Below are 16588 nucleotides of genomic sequence, written 5' to 3' on the forward strand. Positions count from 1 at the left end.
GTTAAACACTTAGCATGATAACTTGCATATGGTAAGGCTATATAAATGTGTTGTATTTTTATTTCTTTTATTATTTTATAAATTATTTTTTAGAGAGAGCATGAGTGCAGGAAAGAGGCAGAGGGAGGGAGGGAGGGAGAGAGAGAGAGAAAATCTTAATTAGGCTCCACACTCAGAGCAGAGCCTGACATGGGACTCGATCCCACGACCCTGGGATCATGATCTGAGCCAAAATCAACCAACTGAGCCATCAAGGCGCCCCATCAATGTGTATGGTTAATGGGGAATACATCGAGCAGCTTACAGTTCTACCTCTTTGTGGATTAGTTCAACTAAAAATCTGAAATGTATGTGCATTTAACTGATTGTCTCAGATTTTTTTAAGTTACAGAATGGAGATGTGTTATGATGCCTGCGTGAATTATCTCTTTTTTTTCATATCAAGATTAAGATATGTTAATTTAATTACTCATAGAAGTCAAAAGACATCTGTTTGGCTAGATAATGGAGATAGTTACTCCCGATATGTATGTCTTTATTTTATTCCTAATGGGTTGACATAACTTAATGTTTCGGGCTTAAACTTTTCTGCAATTATTCGTAAGATCTTTGGTGGGGTACCAATTTACCTATAGAGTACCAAAAATTTTCTGTGTAGTAATAATAGTATATTAGCAAAATGTGAATATTTGTATCAAGTACCTGATAAAGAGCTGCGTTAAAGTATAATTTTTTGAAAAGATAATAATTCTCCTAGAAACATAAACTGGACATGGTGGTATCTCATAATCTTTTTTTGCTTAGTCTAAATTTGCTTATACTTATTTTGCGACATTTCGGATTATTTGTCCTTAAATATTTTTAATGCATCAACATAATGCATCCAAGTATAGAATCATATAACAACTTGAAACCTGTGTTTCCCTTCTCTTATCCTCTATAAAAAAAAAAAAAAAGTACTCTATTGTCCAAATCTGAACATAGGTTTTATGATTCACAAAAGTTTTCAAGGCAAATAAAACCTTCAGAAGATGCTAAAATCACTTGCACCTGTCAGCAAAAATTGCACTGGACAAATTTAAACAGCTTAAGACAGACTTCAAGGATATTGCAGTAGGAGAAGGAGACCATAATTCAGTCTAAACTCAAGTCAGAGGAGGGCGCCTGTGTGGCTCAGTAGGTTGAGTGTCTGACTTGATTTCGGCTCAGGTCATGATCTCAGTCTTGAGATTGAGTCCCATGCTGAGCATGGTGCCTGCTTGAGATTCTCTCTCTCCCTCTGCCTTCCTCCCACTCCCGTGCACACTTACTTTCTCTTGCTCTCTAAAAAAAATTTTTTTTAATAATAATAAACTCAAGTCAGGTGAGAAAGAGGGCTACCGAGTTAGAATTTAGTATCTACGAAGAGAGATAACGACATTTGTCTGTCCTGATTGGCTTTACCCAAAAGAAAAGTAGATTTTCATGTACCTTTATGACAGGGGGTAGTTTTACAACTTGGAGTAAGGCTTAGACTGAAGGTTGGCTCCTACCCTCCACAGCAGCCAGCAGCTAGAGGGTCGGTCTTCCTTGATAATGACATTTCAAAGAGATGCCTCCCCATTTCTTGAGGAAGACATTTCTGGGCTGTAAAAATGGCAAGATTTTTTTTTTTTTTAATTTACCTCTCAAAGGGGCAGAGAATGGGCTTATGATACAAGCTGTCTAAGAAAAGGGCTGTCAGGGGCCAAAGTCAGGAAGAAGCCTACCTAAATTTAGGCAAGTGGGAAACATGAAGGCCTCCTTGGGCACAACCCAAGAAAGGGTGAAAATAAAGGCAATAATGCAGTTGCACATGATAAAGGTGTGTTTTGCTTTTGAAAAGTACTTGGGGGGAGTAACTTTAGAACTCTTATCATTGTATTTAAATGCTATTTAAATTTATCCTTGCTGAGAGACCTTTTTCAAGGTTGTAGGCCATTTTTAAGGTTTTGGACAGTAGGTTTATTTGAAATCATTGTAAAGGGAAAATTGTGAGTGGGGTTATTTTTCCATAGGTATGGCTTCATTTAGGCCCACTTACTAAAGGGAGACAAAAGGTTTCTGTTGGTTTGATCAACAAGTAGGGAGGATATTGAATACAAAACAATATGCTTTGATCCAAAAGACGGCTGGAATCTCCAGAGAAAGAAGTGTTTTACAAATGACAGTCTTCGTGCTTTTGCACAAAATCAACATTAAATATAAGACACTAAATATATAGACAGGGGGACACACACACACACACACACACACACACACGCTCTAATCAGCTCTTATGACACCACTCCATGTTTAGAAGAGCAGAAAAAGAACAATCTGCAAAGGAAAAGGTTAACCTGGGGGGTGCCTTGGTGGCTCAGTTGGTAAAGTGTCCGACTCTCGATTTCAGCTCCGGTCGTGATCTCATGAAACATGAGATGTCATGAGACCGTGAAGCCCTGCGTCAGCACAGCCTGGTTGGGATCCTCTCTCCCTCTCACTCTGCCCCTCTCCTCTGCACGCATTGGTGTGTGCATGCACACGTTCTCTCTCTCAAAATAAATGAATGTTTTAAAAATATTTTTTAATGTTAATTTATTTTTGGAGAGAGAGACAGAGTGTGAGTGGGGGAGGCGCAGAGAGAGAGGGAGACACAGAATCCAAAGCAGGCTCCGGGCTCTGAGCTGTCAGCACAGAGTCCGATGCGGGACTCGAACCCATGAACCATGAGATCGTGACCTGAGCCGAAATCAGACGCTCAACCGACCGAGCCACCCAGGCACCCCAATAAATATTTTTTAAAAAGAAGAGTTTAATGTGAATCAATTCCTAAACATCAACTTCTGCATTGCTCAAAAGAAGAAGAGCTAAAAGGAGGCCGTTGAGCTTAATGAGAGCACCTTTGGCTATAGACCAGTAGCCAAACTATATGGAAAAGAAGAATGTAGTGCATTGATTTTATTAAATGAATTCATGACTATGTTTTAACTTAGGTTCTACTATTAAAAATGCTAAAAATGGCAGGGGGAACTATGGAGACCCCACTCTATATATTTTTTTAAAATCCAAGCCACCATATTATAAAGTGATTTTACTGAAGGTGTAGGTGTCATGGGGGTGTCCTCTTCCAGAAGAGGAAGGCATGGTCTTAACTGTCATTGGATTTGCTCATAATCTAGCAGGAAATAATGGCACTAAGAATGATAATGACCAAGTGAATATTTGTACAGCGATTACTCAGTGTCGGGCAGTGTTCTACGTATTTTAAAGCAAGGAATACTTTAAAGCAAACCTTTGAGGTCGGCGACGTAAGCAGGTGCCTAAATTTGATAATGCCATACAATACGAAGCCCTAATTGCTCTTCAAGCCTGCTTTTTGTAGCAAGAAGGGAATAGGTGGTGGGTGGACATGGCCTTGAGTTCACATAATGTGCCTGCCCTTCTACACATGTAACTTTACACTTCCATTGTAACTCCCTGCTGTTTGGTTTTCACATCAATTAATAATACCAGCCTTGCATCGTTTTCAATGTACGTTAAAAATGTGTATAAAACTTCTTGTTCATGGTTAGCCTTCAACATAAGGTTTATTATGTGTTAGGTACGGGGATTCTGGGAACACTCATAAAAGAAAAGGTGATCACGAGTATCCTTGAGATTTCAATAAGAGAAAGAAGACAAAATTATGTGGGAAAGAAGGGCCAGCAGGCGATATGAACTGGAAGACGAAGTGTGATGCTCGTAGTGAATAGTTCATTTTAATTGTAGTAAAAAGGATGGGAGAAAGAAGGGTGAGCATCTAGTCTGGAAAAATAAGCTTATTCTGTTGGGCTCCCTAGATCAGGGGTTGACAAACAACTGCCTGTCTGCTATTGTACAGCTCCAGAGCCCAGGGTGGTTTTGTGTTTTTAAAATGATGGAGAAATCGGGAAAGACGGATGTTGTGTGATATGTGAAGGTTATATAAAATGTAAATTTCATTGCCTGCAAATGAAGCGTTATTGGCTCACGGCCACACTAATTCATTTGCAGGGGGCAGAGAATGCATACCCTGCAAAGCCTAATTATTTAGTATTATTTCCTTACAGGAAAAAGGTTGTTCACCTCTGCCGCAGTTATACTGCTTAGTGTTTAATTACGCTTTTTATTTTCATTCCCGTATAGTTAACACGTAACATAGTGTCATATTAGTTTCAGGTGTACAGCCGGCTGATGGGACAGTTCCGCACATTCGTCCGTGCTTGTCAAGATGAGTGCACTTTTCAAGCCTTCATCCCCTTCGCCAGTGTCACCACCCCCACCCCACCTGCGCTCTGCTAACCATCAGTTTGTTCTCTGCAGTTTTTTTCTTTTTAATCCTGAAGTTTCTCATCTCTGATGGCAAAAACAAACAAACAAACAAAAAACACAGCCCTATTTTATAGTCTAGGAGATAAGATACCCAATAAGCTGCTTCTTTCTCTTGGTGTCTCCGACATACAGGTCACTTGACAGATGAAACAGCGGCTTCTACAGGTCCCAGATATGTCTCTATGACATCACTCGTCTGGGTCTACGTGATTTCCATTTGAACTCAGGTTCTCATTAATCCCACATCTTGCTTGCTATTGTGGGCGACAGCATGAACAGTGTTTTGGTTTGATTTCCAGTGACATACGGTCTCCAGTGATATGTAGCTTCTAAGATCGAACATAATCTCTTCAGATGTTACCTTCATCTCCTTCCTTTTACTTTGCCTTTCCTCACCTGTTGCTTTAACATTTCTTTCCCCAAGTAAAACCCTGTTCGTTAAATCTAATAGTTACGGAATATGTTGCTTACATAGAAATCAATAAGAAAAAGAAATAGGAATCAAAATTCTGTTGCAAAAGCTTTTTCTTCTATGTGTTTAACAACTCTGTCTGTTACCCCACACCTCTCTTTGAAAAATATTGTCTGGCTTATTCTGATTTGCTCTGAAAATCATTTTGTGTAGCAATTCTTTTGTCTGTAATCTTGATTCATAGCCTTTCATATGAATTCTTTTGTTGCTCTATTTTCATAATAGCTCTCAGGCAACCAATCATCATGTGTGATACTGTGTTTCATTATGATTCAGTGGCATCCAGATGTCTGTATCTCATGTTGTTGCCTTTTAGACAGATTAAAAAAAAAAGTTGCTATAAAATAATTGCATTCATTTGTGTGGTAGATTTTAAATTATTGTTTCATATATCAGTCACACTTTTCCTTGAATACAGAAATACTTGTTACCCCTTTTGATAAACCTGAATGAATATCTTAAAAGTTGTGGTTTTGAATTGATTTAAAAGGAGATGATAAACAGGATTTTTAAAACACATTCTACATACACAGATACATATTATATAAAAATAAGATTCCTCTCATCATTTGTCAGTTCTATAAGTAATAGAAGCACAAAGTAAACAGGTTAATATCTGAGCTGTTTGTGCGTATGTTTACAGTCTCTAAGTAAATGCATTTAGGTACATTTTTTTTTTTTTTTATTCTCAGCAGTACCCAAATTAAATAGTGGATTGTATGTATGGTGACAAGACCGTGTTAATGCAAAGATCAGGCTTCTTACAAGAGGGTTTGCATCACAATTACCCAGTGAGCCTTTTGAAAATGCGTATGGTTGGGCTTCATCCTGGATCTGCTGAATCAAAATTTTCATTGAAGGAGCCACACGTGTGTCAGAAAATTCCTCTGGGTAGTCCTAAGTCTCACATTTGATTGAGAATTATCGAGCCAGAAATATTTTTAGGTAATAGACAAAAAAGGTAGCCTCATAAAAATATCACTGAATTTGCTAATAAGGACTTGTTTAGAGCACTGTCATGTGCCCCTGAATTTTCATATGAAACTTCAGAAAAAATTAAAACTGCATTTTCCTGTAGCAATTCTAAGAATTTTTTTTTCCTGTGGTAGAATACCAATATACCTAATTGTTCCTTCCCCTCACCCCCTACTTTGGCCATCGGGATTCTCTGTGGCCAAGTGTCCTGGCTATCTGTGGTCTAGTTTTCTAATCCAACAAGAATTTATTGAGCCCCTTCTATGTACTGAATTCATAATAGGCACTGGGAATGCTAGTAATTAACAAAACAGTCTGGAGCTTACAGTCGATTGGATGAGACCGATGTGAGGCCAGTAAATAGTTCAGTAAGTTCTCCTTTATCTAGATATTGTAAACCTATTTTGAGAATTGATCTATATATTTTTTTCTCGGTATTAACCAGAGATGAGCCATGGAATCTTTTCATGTAATACATGTCTGCAAATACACATGAATGTTTGTATATTTTGTACATACATGGGTTTATGTGTGTATGTGTATTATGTTTTGTCTAAGCGTGTGTAGATGTATATATATGTATACATGTATATATATTCTGTACATCATATATACATATATGTGTATATATATACTTTCAGTGTGTGTTTATATGTGCATCTCCTAATTTATATTTATAAAAATTTTTTTTTAACGTTTATTTATTTTTGAGACAGAGAGAGACCGAGCATGAACGGGGGAGGGGCAGAGAGAGAGGGAGACACAGAATCGGAAGCAGGCTCCAGGCTCTGAGCCATCAGCCCAGAGCCCGATGCGGGGCTCGAACTCACAGACCGCGAGATCGTGACCTGAGCCGAAGTCGGCTCCTTAACCGACTGAGCCACCCAGGCGCCCCTAATTTATATTTATATGACTACATTGGTTTTTTTTTTTTTAGTATCACACCTTTTGGGATGGTTGGAATGTATGCATACCTTCATGTATGTAACACTCATGTGCCCACTTACATAATAGATGAAGTTGGATTATAATTCGCAACATTACGTTTTTGCCCCTTTTCATAATACTTTTCCTGTGACATAACCATTAAGTAAAAACGAGAGTTACATGTATCATGTGTTATATTTCATACCATGCCTTTACTTTTTTACACCATTATTTTTGTCTTATTGAACGTAAGTGATATTTGGGGACAGCTTTTCAGTGGTGAGACTGAGATCGAAAGTCATTAAACTCTGAGGCTCTGTATCCCTTGAAGAAAGAGCATTTTATTGTCACAAACAACTTCAGCATGTTGTGTGCGGCATTCTTTTTTGTTTTCCCCCCACAGATGGTGCGTTTCTAGGACAGCATTTAATTGCCCTTACAACTTTTTAAAGCTGCCAAATGGTTTAACTTGGGTCACTATTTTTGAGGAACGCGTTAGCATGTTAATCCTCTAGGAAAGTTACAGAATGGAGATTCTGGAATATAACTCTCCACCATCAAATACAGAGACACAGTGTGCACTGGTAGAGGGATTGTGGAGAAAGAAACAATGCGTGCTTCGTCGAGAACTGGCTGTGTTTTCATACGGCACAAACTCAACGTACCACCTATCCTGTGTGGCTGGCTCCCTTTGGAGCATCCATAAAAGCTCAGGACTGGAATGGAGTCCCTGAAATCAATAAAGATGACCTTTTAAATAATAAATTCAGTGGAAAGTTGTATTTTTCTTTCTTTTTAGTGTGCACCCCTGGATAGTGCAGCTAAATTACATGGTTGAAGAAAATTATATTGATATCCCTGTTGGAAAGATTTTTCAATCTTATCAGTTGTCTTTCAAATAATATTCAAAAGACTTGCATTTGCCAGCGGAGTGGATTAAGTTAGCTGAAAAGCACTTACCATTGTCTGTGAGCCAGAAAAGCAGCAAGGAGTCTGATTGGCATTATTATTTATTATTTGTGAATGCTGATGGTGCATTTTCGTGGCGGAGTCCTTTCTATGCGTACTGACATTCATAAATGAAAAGGCTCTGCTTAGCTGACTATTTAATTGGTAATTTAATTTTCCTAATAACTTTCTTTACAGGACCTGGATTTTGAAGCCAAAACAAGTTACACACTCCGGATAGAAGCTGCAAACAAAGATGCCGACCCTCGCTTTCTGAGCTTGGGTCCCTTCAGCGACACGACCACAGTGAAAATAATCGTGGAAGATGTGGATGAGCCCCCTGTGTTTTCCTCACCCTTGTACCCCATGGAGGTATCGGAGGCTACCCAAGTTGGGAATATCATTGGCACCGTCGCGGCTCATGACCCAGATTCTTCCAACAGCCCTGTGAGGTAAAAGCTCATTGCTCTCCTTTTATGCGATTTTACAAGAGTGTGCTTTGCTCACAGTTCGTGTCTCTGCGTTACGATGCTTTTGGTTCATGGCAAATGAAGACCAGTTTTGTATATATATTGAGCCATAGAGGCAGAAGGAACCAGGATCAGAGCGGTGCAACATTTTACTAATTTAAAAATGTTTCACCTGATTATCTGGGGCCATTATTATGTAGCAATAATTTTTAGGCATCCGTTATCATCCACAAGCCATAGCTGATGTTCCTATTCAACCAATTATCCTGAGCTCTTTCAAAGCAAACCGTGTTCAAAGATGAAGTGATGCGTGTCCTAGTTATGGGATATATGCATATATTAGAAAACTAATTTTATAAAAAATTTAAATTAGGGATTGACTTTCACGAGATCATTTTCTCATATTGGCCTGTTTGGTTAGCATGTATTTGTTTATTATTTCCACTTATAAAAAGTATAACTGTATCTGTATCTAAGGACTGTTTTAAAGTGTTTTATCAATAGTCCTGTATCGAGACTAGACACACGGTTCTAAGCAACTGATCTCTTCGCAACTAACAAAATGATGATAGGTAAGCACGTCAAAATACCATGATATCCAATTTCGCACTTTTTACATAAAACTTACAACCTATGATCTACATGTATGGTTTTGTGTATGCATGTGTTAGCATGTGTGTGCATACGATACATTATGTCTTTTTAGATAAATGTTATAAAGACAATATATTTGAAATGTCTTTGTATTGCATGTCTTAATGTGGGTTCACTAGTAAAGTTTCTCAATGTGACCTTTTGGATTTTGACTACAAAAACGTAAAGGTATAAAGTACAAAAATCACTCAGTATTTTATATATATTCAACTAATAAGCTAACCACATTTAGATTTAACTGCTATCTGGCAATGGTGAGAGCTTTGAGCTGACTTCTGAGCTAAGTCTGGACGTTGACTGTAAACTGTCACGAAAAATATCCGTAATTTAGACGATGATTATTGTTAAGAAAAGCTTATAATCTTTTACCTCCCTAAATAATAAGCTTATTTAGGGATATAGATATGGTAACACACACACACACACACACACACACACACACCCCACTCTCCTTTCCTTCTATCATGTCTGACATTAATATCATAGTCTAGTGAAGAATTTATTTAAAATAATTGTTCAAAAATGAAGTCAGACTTGGCATCCCCCTATCTATACGATAAAGTCAGGCTATATGGACGGCTATATTATTTTGAACACAGTGATCACAAACCATCTCTAGGAATATAATCTTCCGTGCAATAGAACATTCGGAAGTCGCAAATGTAGCAGGTAGAGCACGCCTTCCCCTTCTGCCTAAAACAGTCCATCCTTCGTTGTCAGAACAGTTTCCTAACTTAAGCTCAGCTGCATCCACCAAATCCCGTTGACTTACACACACTTGAACTTGGGTTTGCTATAGCATCACATCTCCTACTGACACATGTAAGTCTCCTTCCCTTAGGAACAGTCAGACACAGCATGATTGTAGGCACAGATCAGCTACTCAGAACAGTCAGACTTCTGCTTAAACCATTCAATGGGAAGAAAGAGAATGCTTTCGTGACGTTAGGGGTGTAAAAGAAGAGACGCATATATATCACGATTCGGGCCTTGAGTGAGAGGAGTCAAGGAAAATTGATAGATTGCATTGCGTTTTTATCTTGTTTCTTTCTTATTTTTCCTTTACTCGTTTGCTTGTATGTCATCCTGTTAGAGCCTCGCCACACAAATATTTTACTTTTTATAGTACTTTATTTGAAAAAAATGCAGTATTATAATTTGGGGAGGAAGGAAGAGTAGGGCTAGGAGGGTAGTGACCTGAGGTAGAGATGAAGTGACCTCCAGGTCTATTCCCTGAAGTACAGAGAGAGAAAGGGTCAGAAGGTGAACTCTGTTGGTTTTGAAGGTACAGATCTCTGTGGCTTTCGTCAATAAAAGAGGCTGGCCAGGAATTTATTTTGACCTCATTTTCTTTTTCTTAAGACTAATGAAGGTGGCCTGGAAGTTCAGCTTAGTGCTATCTTATATCAGTTTTTGAACACCTAAGTCTCACAACTAAAGAGGACCGCCTTTGTTCAAAGTGGACTAAAATGTTGTCGTGTGTATTTTTTTTTTTTTGCTTTTGTAGAATTCATGTCATTACTTAATATTTTTCAGAAAATTTTAACGTTTATTTTTGAGAGACAGAGTGTGAGCAGGGGAGGGGCAGAGAAAGAGGGAGACACAGAATCTGAAGTAGGATCCAGGCTCTGAGCTGTCAGCACAGAGCCTGACGCGGGTCCTGACTTCGTGAACCGCAAGATCGTGACCTGAGCCAAAGTCAGATGCTAAACTGACTGGACCACGCAGGTGCCCCTGACTTAATATTTACCACTAGTACTTTTGAAGCATTTTTACACTATTTTTTATAAGGTCAGTTCACATCCATAGCTGATTTTTTTTTTTTCTGCATCTGTCTTTCATATCCATTTGTGATACCCACCTTTGAAAGGCCAGGCTCCTCCTGTCAGATTCTAGTTTGATGAATAGGTGTTCACTGATGTGCATTCTCTAGAAGACTAGTTCTCTTCTCAGCACTGATATTTGCTGAGTTACCTAGGGGATGCACTTAGTCTCCTAAGTTCCCATATACCCAGTAAAAAGGAAAAGTAAACCCTATCCCTGCCTTCTCCCAAGTTCTTTGAAGATTAATAAAGGGAAAGTAACCAATGATTTCAAACTGAGAATCATGACTTAAGCATTAGAAAGCATTATCATGATACATTGCTATTATTACAGTTTGTTGTGTTTCCCTGCCATCTTTATTTCAAGGTCAACAAGCCAATGAAAGGAGACATACTCTACAGGCAACCGTATTGGCAGTCTGTAGTGAAGTTTATTTGGTATTCACATAGGTTCCAGTACACAGACAATATTACATAGTTTAATGGACATGAACACGTGTTTGCATTGGGCGCTCAGGTACCTATCCAAATGTAAGCCCTCCTTCAGCAAATGCCACTGGTTGGGTAGATGTCACAGTCTTCTGAGATCTTAGGAAAAGTGAATTTCCAGATTGAGTTAGATCCCGAAGCGTCTTAGAGTTGTGAACCTTGTGCTCACACCTTTAGAAATGGTGTGGTTCTTAGAGGAGTGGAAGAGTAGTATTTGTTTTATTGTAACTGCTTGAAATGAGGCCGATAGTGTTTGAATTGTAAAACAGGATGGGAAAATGGATACTTCGCATTTAAATTTATTGACAGGTTTGTAGCGTAATACTAAAATCTAGCATAGGCTACTTATATTTGGGATGTTTACCAATATGTGGGGTATGAGACTAGAATTCTGGAAGGAAACACATTCACTTTCCTCCAAAAAGACAGAATTGAGAGCCTCGTCTCATATGATCCCTTCCTTGCTCAGCACTTTTTATTTTTACCTACCTCTGGCACCAGCCAAAGCGATGAGTAACTCTTCTCTATGCATATGCCCTTTCTTTAAAAGAGGACTGGGCATCTACATCACGATAAAGCATTTTGACCATCTAGAAGTATAGTAGCGATAGGTGGAAAGGTTAAATGAACTCTAAGCACGGTACTTAGCCAGAATATAACACCATCGTGAAATGTCATATCTTCCTTGTAGCTTGCCTAGCATTCAGATAGGGCACCTCCCCCATCATGTCATGTATACATTGTTTTCCTCTTCCCATATAGAAACTAGAAGCCCAAAATGCAAATTAGGTGATAGTTAAGATTACTTAGCCAGAAGAAAAAAAAGGAAGAAGAAGAAGAGGCTTTTTTGAAAGCAAAAGTAGATCATTGAGGTCCAGCATATACCTGGCTCTTTATGTTTTATGTAGTTGCTTACTGTTTCATGTAAATTTTGTCCCAGAATGCCAAATATCAGGGTTTATCTGTTGAATTTGGAAGGACAGGTCACGTTCTGATTTTGATCATCTTTCTGAATGTTAGAAACTTCGCTTCTGCGCGTCTCGTCAACGAGACGGGAGACACTAGGAGAGCAGCCTAGAGCCTAGAACACTCTTCACCCTTCATGTCAGCACTTGGAGACCAAAGCACTGCATCAGCATACATTTATTGAGAACCTGCTTTGTGCACAGTGCTGGGGAGAATACTGACAGGAAAAACAAAGATGAATAAAACATTTCCTCTGTCCTCCAGGAACTTCCAATCCGGTTGAAGAAATAAGATCCCATAAACGTTAAACAAAATGAGGGGGGAAAGTGTCAGAGCAAATCATGAGATAAATTGTAGTCACTCTGAGCTGACTGGACAGGAGACTTCGTTTGAAGGAGTGATCGTGTAAGCAAGGCCTTGAGGGAGGGCAGAATTTGGACAGACCACGAAAACGTTATGCAAAGTCTGTTTATGTTTTATTTAGTTACATCTTAAGAGTCGAGTGCTGTTTTATGAAATCAGAAGTACTTCTCTAGGCAGCACAAACAGCCCGAAATCCCTATGCTAAAAATAGCCAATGGATTGAAACATGATATCATCGCAAATAAGATTAGATGTGAAGGGGGGGGGTCATAAAAATTAATGGGGATTGTTTTCAGCATTTCTAACAAGTTAAATACAGAACTACATTTGGACTTATGTTCAAGGATTCTAAGGTAATATTACTTACCTGCAGGCACTTTTGGCATTCCTGGTATTTTATGTTCTCAGATAAAAGGTGATAAAATAGTATCAGATATTACATTATGTAGTGTGACTAGTATGAACGCATTTGGGATGTTTGAATAATTCAGTGTGCAGGTTTTTTTTTTTTAAAGTAGCCTGTATACATGCATATATTTGTACATATTATTTTAATCTAAATTATTTGGTAGTATCTTATTTTGTAAGAAACTTAGCCAGTAACATAGAGGAAAAATAGTGGTTCATGTGCAAAGTAGCAGAAATCTATTCCATCGGGAAAATATGAGCTTTAATGTCAAAATGCTGCCCAATTGAATATAACTATCACTAAAAATGAAAAAAAAAAGTTCACATATGGTGAAGATAAAAAAAAGTGTTTTTATTATACTAGCGTATTTAATATCCAGAGATAATTTTCAAAATGTGAGTAGAAATTCCTAATATATGTGATCAATTTTTCCATCTTTTATCATATTGCCCTAGAATTAGAACTCTGCTTGGAGTTCTGAGTTAGCTTTTGGAAGACTGCAGGTAATGAATTTATTGAAGATTACATTTCTCTTGATTTGTCCCTTATATTATTTTCCACATTTAAAATGCTTATTGAAAAGTGTGATGAATAGAAGAATACTAAATCCATAATGTGTTTCGGTGTGAGTCTCAGGGAACTATCCATGAGGAAGAAAGATTAAGGAGCTATACTTACACTGAACTGTACTCTTAGCATTGTTTAGTTGCAATAATAGAAATTGGCCATAGATAACTGAAAAAAAGGATTTATTGAAGTAATTGGGGATAGCTCACAGAATTAAAGAAAACATTGCATAGCCAGTACTCTGAAAACAGAAGACTAAGGTTTTTCTAGAAATATGACCAGCAAGAATGAGCAGATAGTCTTTTGAGGATGGGGCAGTGGGGTGAACCCGTGCCAACCCTGTTCTTTTCTCGTGGCCCTCTGTTTAAGGTTCACGTTTCTTGGAAAGTTTTTTGGCCTGTCTTAGGACGTGTGCCCCGTCTCTTACCCAGGAAGTTCTGGGCATCTTGATTGTGAGTACCATCAAGATTGCATGAGATTGGGAAGGTTTAAATCTCCAAGGAGAATCGAGTTGCCGTTATCAGCAGGGGGTGAGAGTACAAAGAGTAGCATCTCTAAGTGCTGAACTCAGTAGTTTATTTTGAAGAAATTTCTTGTTAAAGTCCTGTAAGGCAAGCATTATCATTCCTGTGTTATAATACATCTGCCTCCTGGTCACACAGTTAGAAAATGTGGTTCCAGGATTTTAGCAAGGTCTGTATGAGAAGCTGCCCACTCCTTACAGCAGTACACACACATGCACGCACACACACAACACACACACAGGCACACACAGGCACCCACCCACACATGCGTTTCTTAAGATCTCAACTCGAATGACTCAGCTGTTTCTGCGTTCAGAATTGTTCGTGTATATTTATCACATTATCTTTTGCCATTTGGGGAGTAGCGGTGATACATTTGTGTTAATCTAGCTCACTCACCCACACGTCCTCTTTGTGAGTGTTCACATGCATCTCAGTAGCTGGGCGATAAGGATGCTGCTGGAGAAGAACATTTCGATTGATCTCCATAGCTTCTCAAACAGCAGCCATGGTAATAACAGGCGTTTATTAAGGAATTCTTTTCATTGCAGATGTACAGAGAGCCGAGCGTATACAGATGATTAGATGAGTTCCCAACCCTCTTGTTATCTAGCTGGAAAGAGGTGGTACACAAAATCTTACTTAAAAAAGCAAATGTTAAATCTGGAAATGATAAACCATCTTGTAAAACTGTCTCATTTTGCGGCGAAAGAAACAGAACAGTATAAATAGTGATTCGAGAGCCCAAATGAGTACAGGAGGGCAGTGGCAGGGTCGGGGCCATAAATCGTGTCCTTTATTTCCTTGCGTGTGATTTGTGGTGGGGAGCACCAGGTTCACAGATCCTAACTACTGCAGGGTTTCTTAAAAAGGCATAACTTGTAAATTGTTTTTGCTTTGGTTTTTGCTTTTAGTTTAAAATATTTGTTTTGAAAAAAGTTGTAAGATCTAGAGAACAGAGAGATCCAAATATGTGTCCTCCAACTGTTCCCTACATTAAACATTAAGGGATTTTAGTGACAGCCTGTATTCTTTATACAAACCAAGAAAGGCCCATTATGGATTATATGCATGTATCATATTTTTAAAACAGAGTGGCTTTAATGAACTAAACTTCAGAGATGTTGCTTTGACTATGAATTGTTCTTTTTTTTTTTTTTTCTTGGCAATATACTATAGGAACAGCCTTGATTTCCCAGTACCGAGTGCCCTAATTTTTTGTTTGATCCTAGGGAAATTAGAGTTACAAAAATATGCAGTGACTCTCTGTGATAATGTAGGATAATTGCTGAGATCAGATCAGACACTTACAAAATTTTGGAGATCTCTGTTTCAACTCACTTATTAATAAATTTGGGCTGAGGGATTAAATTACTGGTAGTCCCTCCAGGCAGTCAGATCAAGCTTGGTGCTAATATCCCAGGGTGTCCTGACTTCGAATCCTGGGGTCCCACAGTCACATCACGTCATACTACATTATTTTTTAAAGACTTTTCCAAAATTATTACTGGCGTGATTTAACAGAAACTTGATGCTGGGGGCGGGGCATGGGTCGAAATGAAGAACACTCTTGGGTTGGCAAAAATCCATAACACGTTAGCTTTTAGGTTTAAATCTTGCTGCTTTCTGATGTTGTTCTTGGGCTTTCTTTCTGAAACCGGTACCCATTTTCTTCAGAATGATGTATGGCAGGACCCTGTCCCATGAGCCTTCCTTTTCCTCCCAAATAAATCAACCACATTTTCTGATTTGCTCTTCTCCACAAGCAAAGCCCCAAACCTCTGAGGCCTGAGGGTCTCTGATTTGAGGCAGGAATGCAATTCTCCAGGATGGCAATTAAGTCCCATGTATCCAAAGCCAGGAAAATGGAGATGAGTTAGAGCAGAAGTCAAGACAGCTCCTCTGTGCTTGCTCCACATCTGGCGCCTTAGAGAGGCCCCGATTGGGGGGAAAAATTCTTTCTCTTTTATGTAATTGGAAAGGCTTGCTGCTTTAATGCTAGAGGACCGTCTTCAAGGAATCATAGGACTAAAATAATTGGAAAGGCGGAAACACGGAGTAAAGGAGGACCAACACGAGGAAAGACATCAGAAATGGAGAGACACATGGCCTTTTAATTAATCCGTTAACATCAGTTTGACTGGCTTAGGGTTTTAGATAAGAGAGCATTGGGGAAAAAGCGAAAAGAAGCTGAATCGTAAAGTTGTAAGTGACAGGGACTAAAAGCTCGTTTATGGGTAATGTGGTACATAATGGACAGGTGGCTCAGATGACACGGTTCTGAATCTTGTCTCCATCAACAACCAACTGTGAGATGTTAGTATCTAATTCTGAAATACCACCATAATAGTACCTGCTTGCCCTTGTTTGAAATTGTGCTTGGCTAGTTGCAACAAAGCTTAACACTAATGACTTACTAATGAGAAGTCTGGAGCTATGCACCCAAGGACTGACAATTTGGCAGTATAATGTCATCAAGGGCCTTGGCTTCTCATGCCAAGCACTCATCACCTCCTATTTACAAGATGGTTTTTGGACCTCTTCCATTGTGTGCGTGTCCCAGGTGAGACGGAGGGGAAGGGGCGGACATCAAATGCAAGCTGAATTATCAGCGCTTTCCTATCGTCTGTAGGGGTTTTTCAGTCATGCTC

At 38.8% G+C, this 16588-nt stretch overlaps 1 protein-coding gene across 1 annotated transcript in view; it reads left to right on the top strand.

The window, feature by feature from the left end:
* CDH7 (cadherin 7) overlaps positions 1-16588 on the top strand; it is a 121176-nt gene that overhangs the window by 76670 nt on the left and 27918 nt on the right. Inside the window, exon 7 of the mRNA XM_042962757.1 lies at positions 7871-8124. Coding sequence (XP_042818691.1) covers positions 7871-8124 — 254 coding nt within the window. The remainder of the gene's footprint in view (positions 1-7870; positions 8125-16588) is intronic.

This window comes from Panthera tigris, chromosome D3 (assembly GCF_018350195.1).
Source record: "Panthera tigris isolate Pti1 chromosome D3, P.tigris_Pti1_mat1.1, whole genome shotgun sequence".
NCBI classification, from domain to species: Eukaryota; Metazoa; Chordata; class Mammalia; order Carnivora; family Felidae; genus Panthera; species Panthera tigris.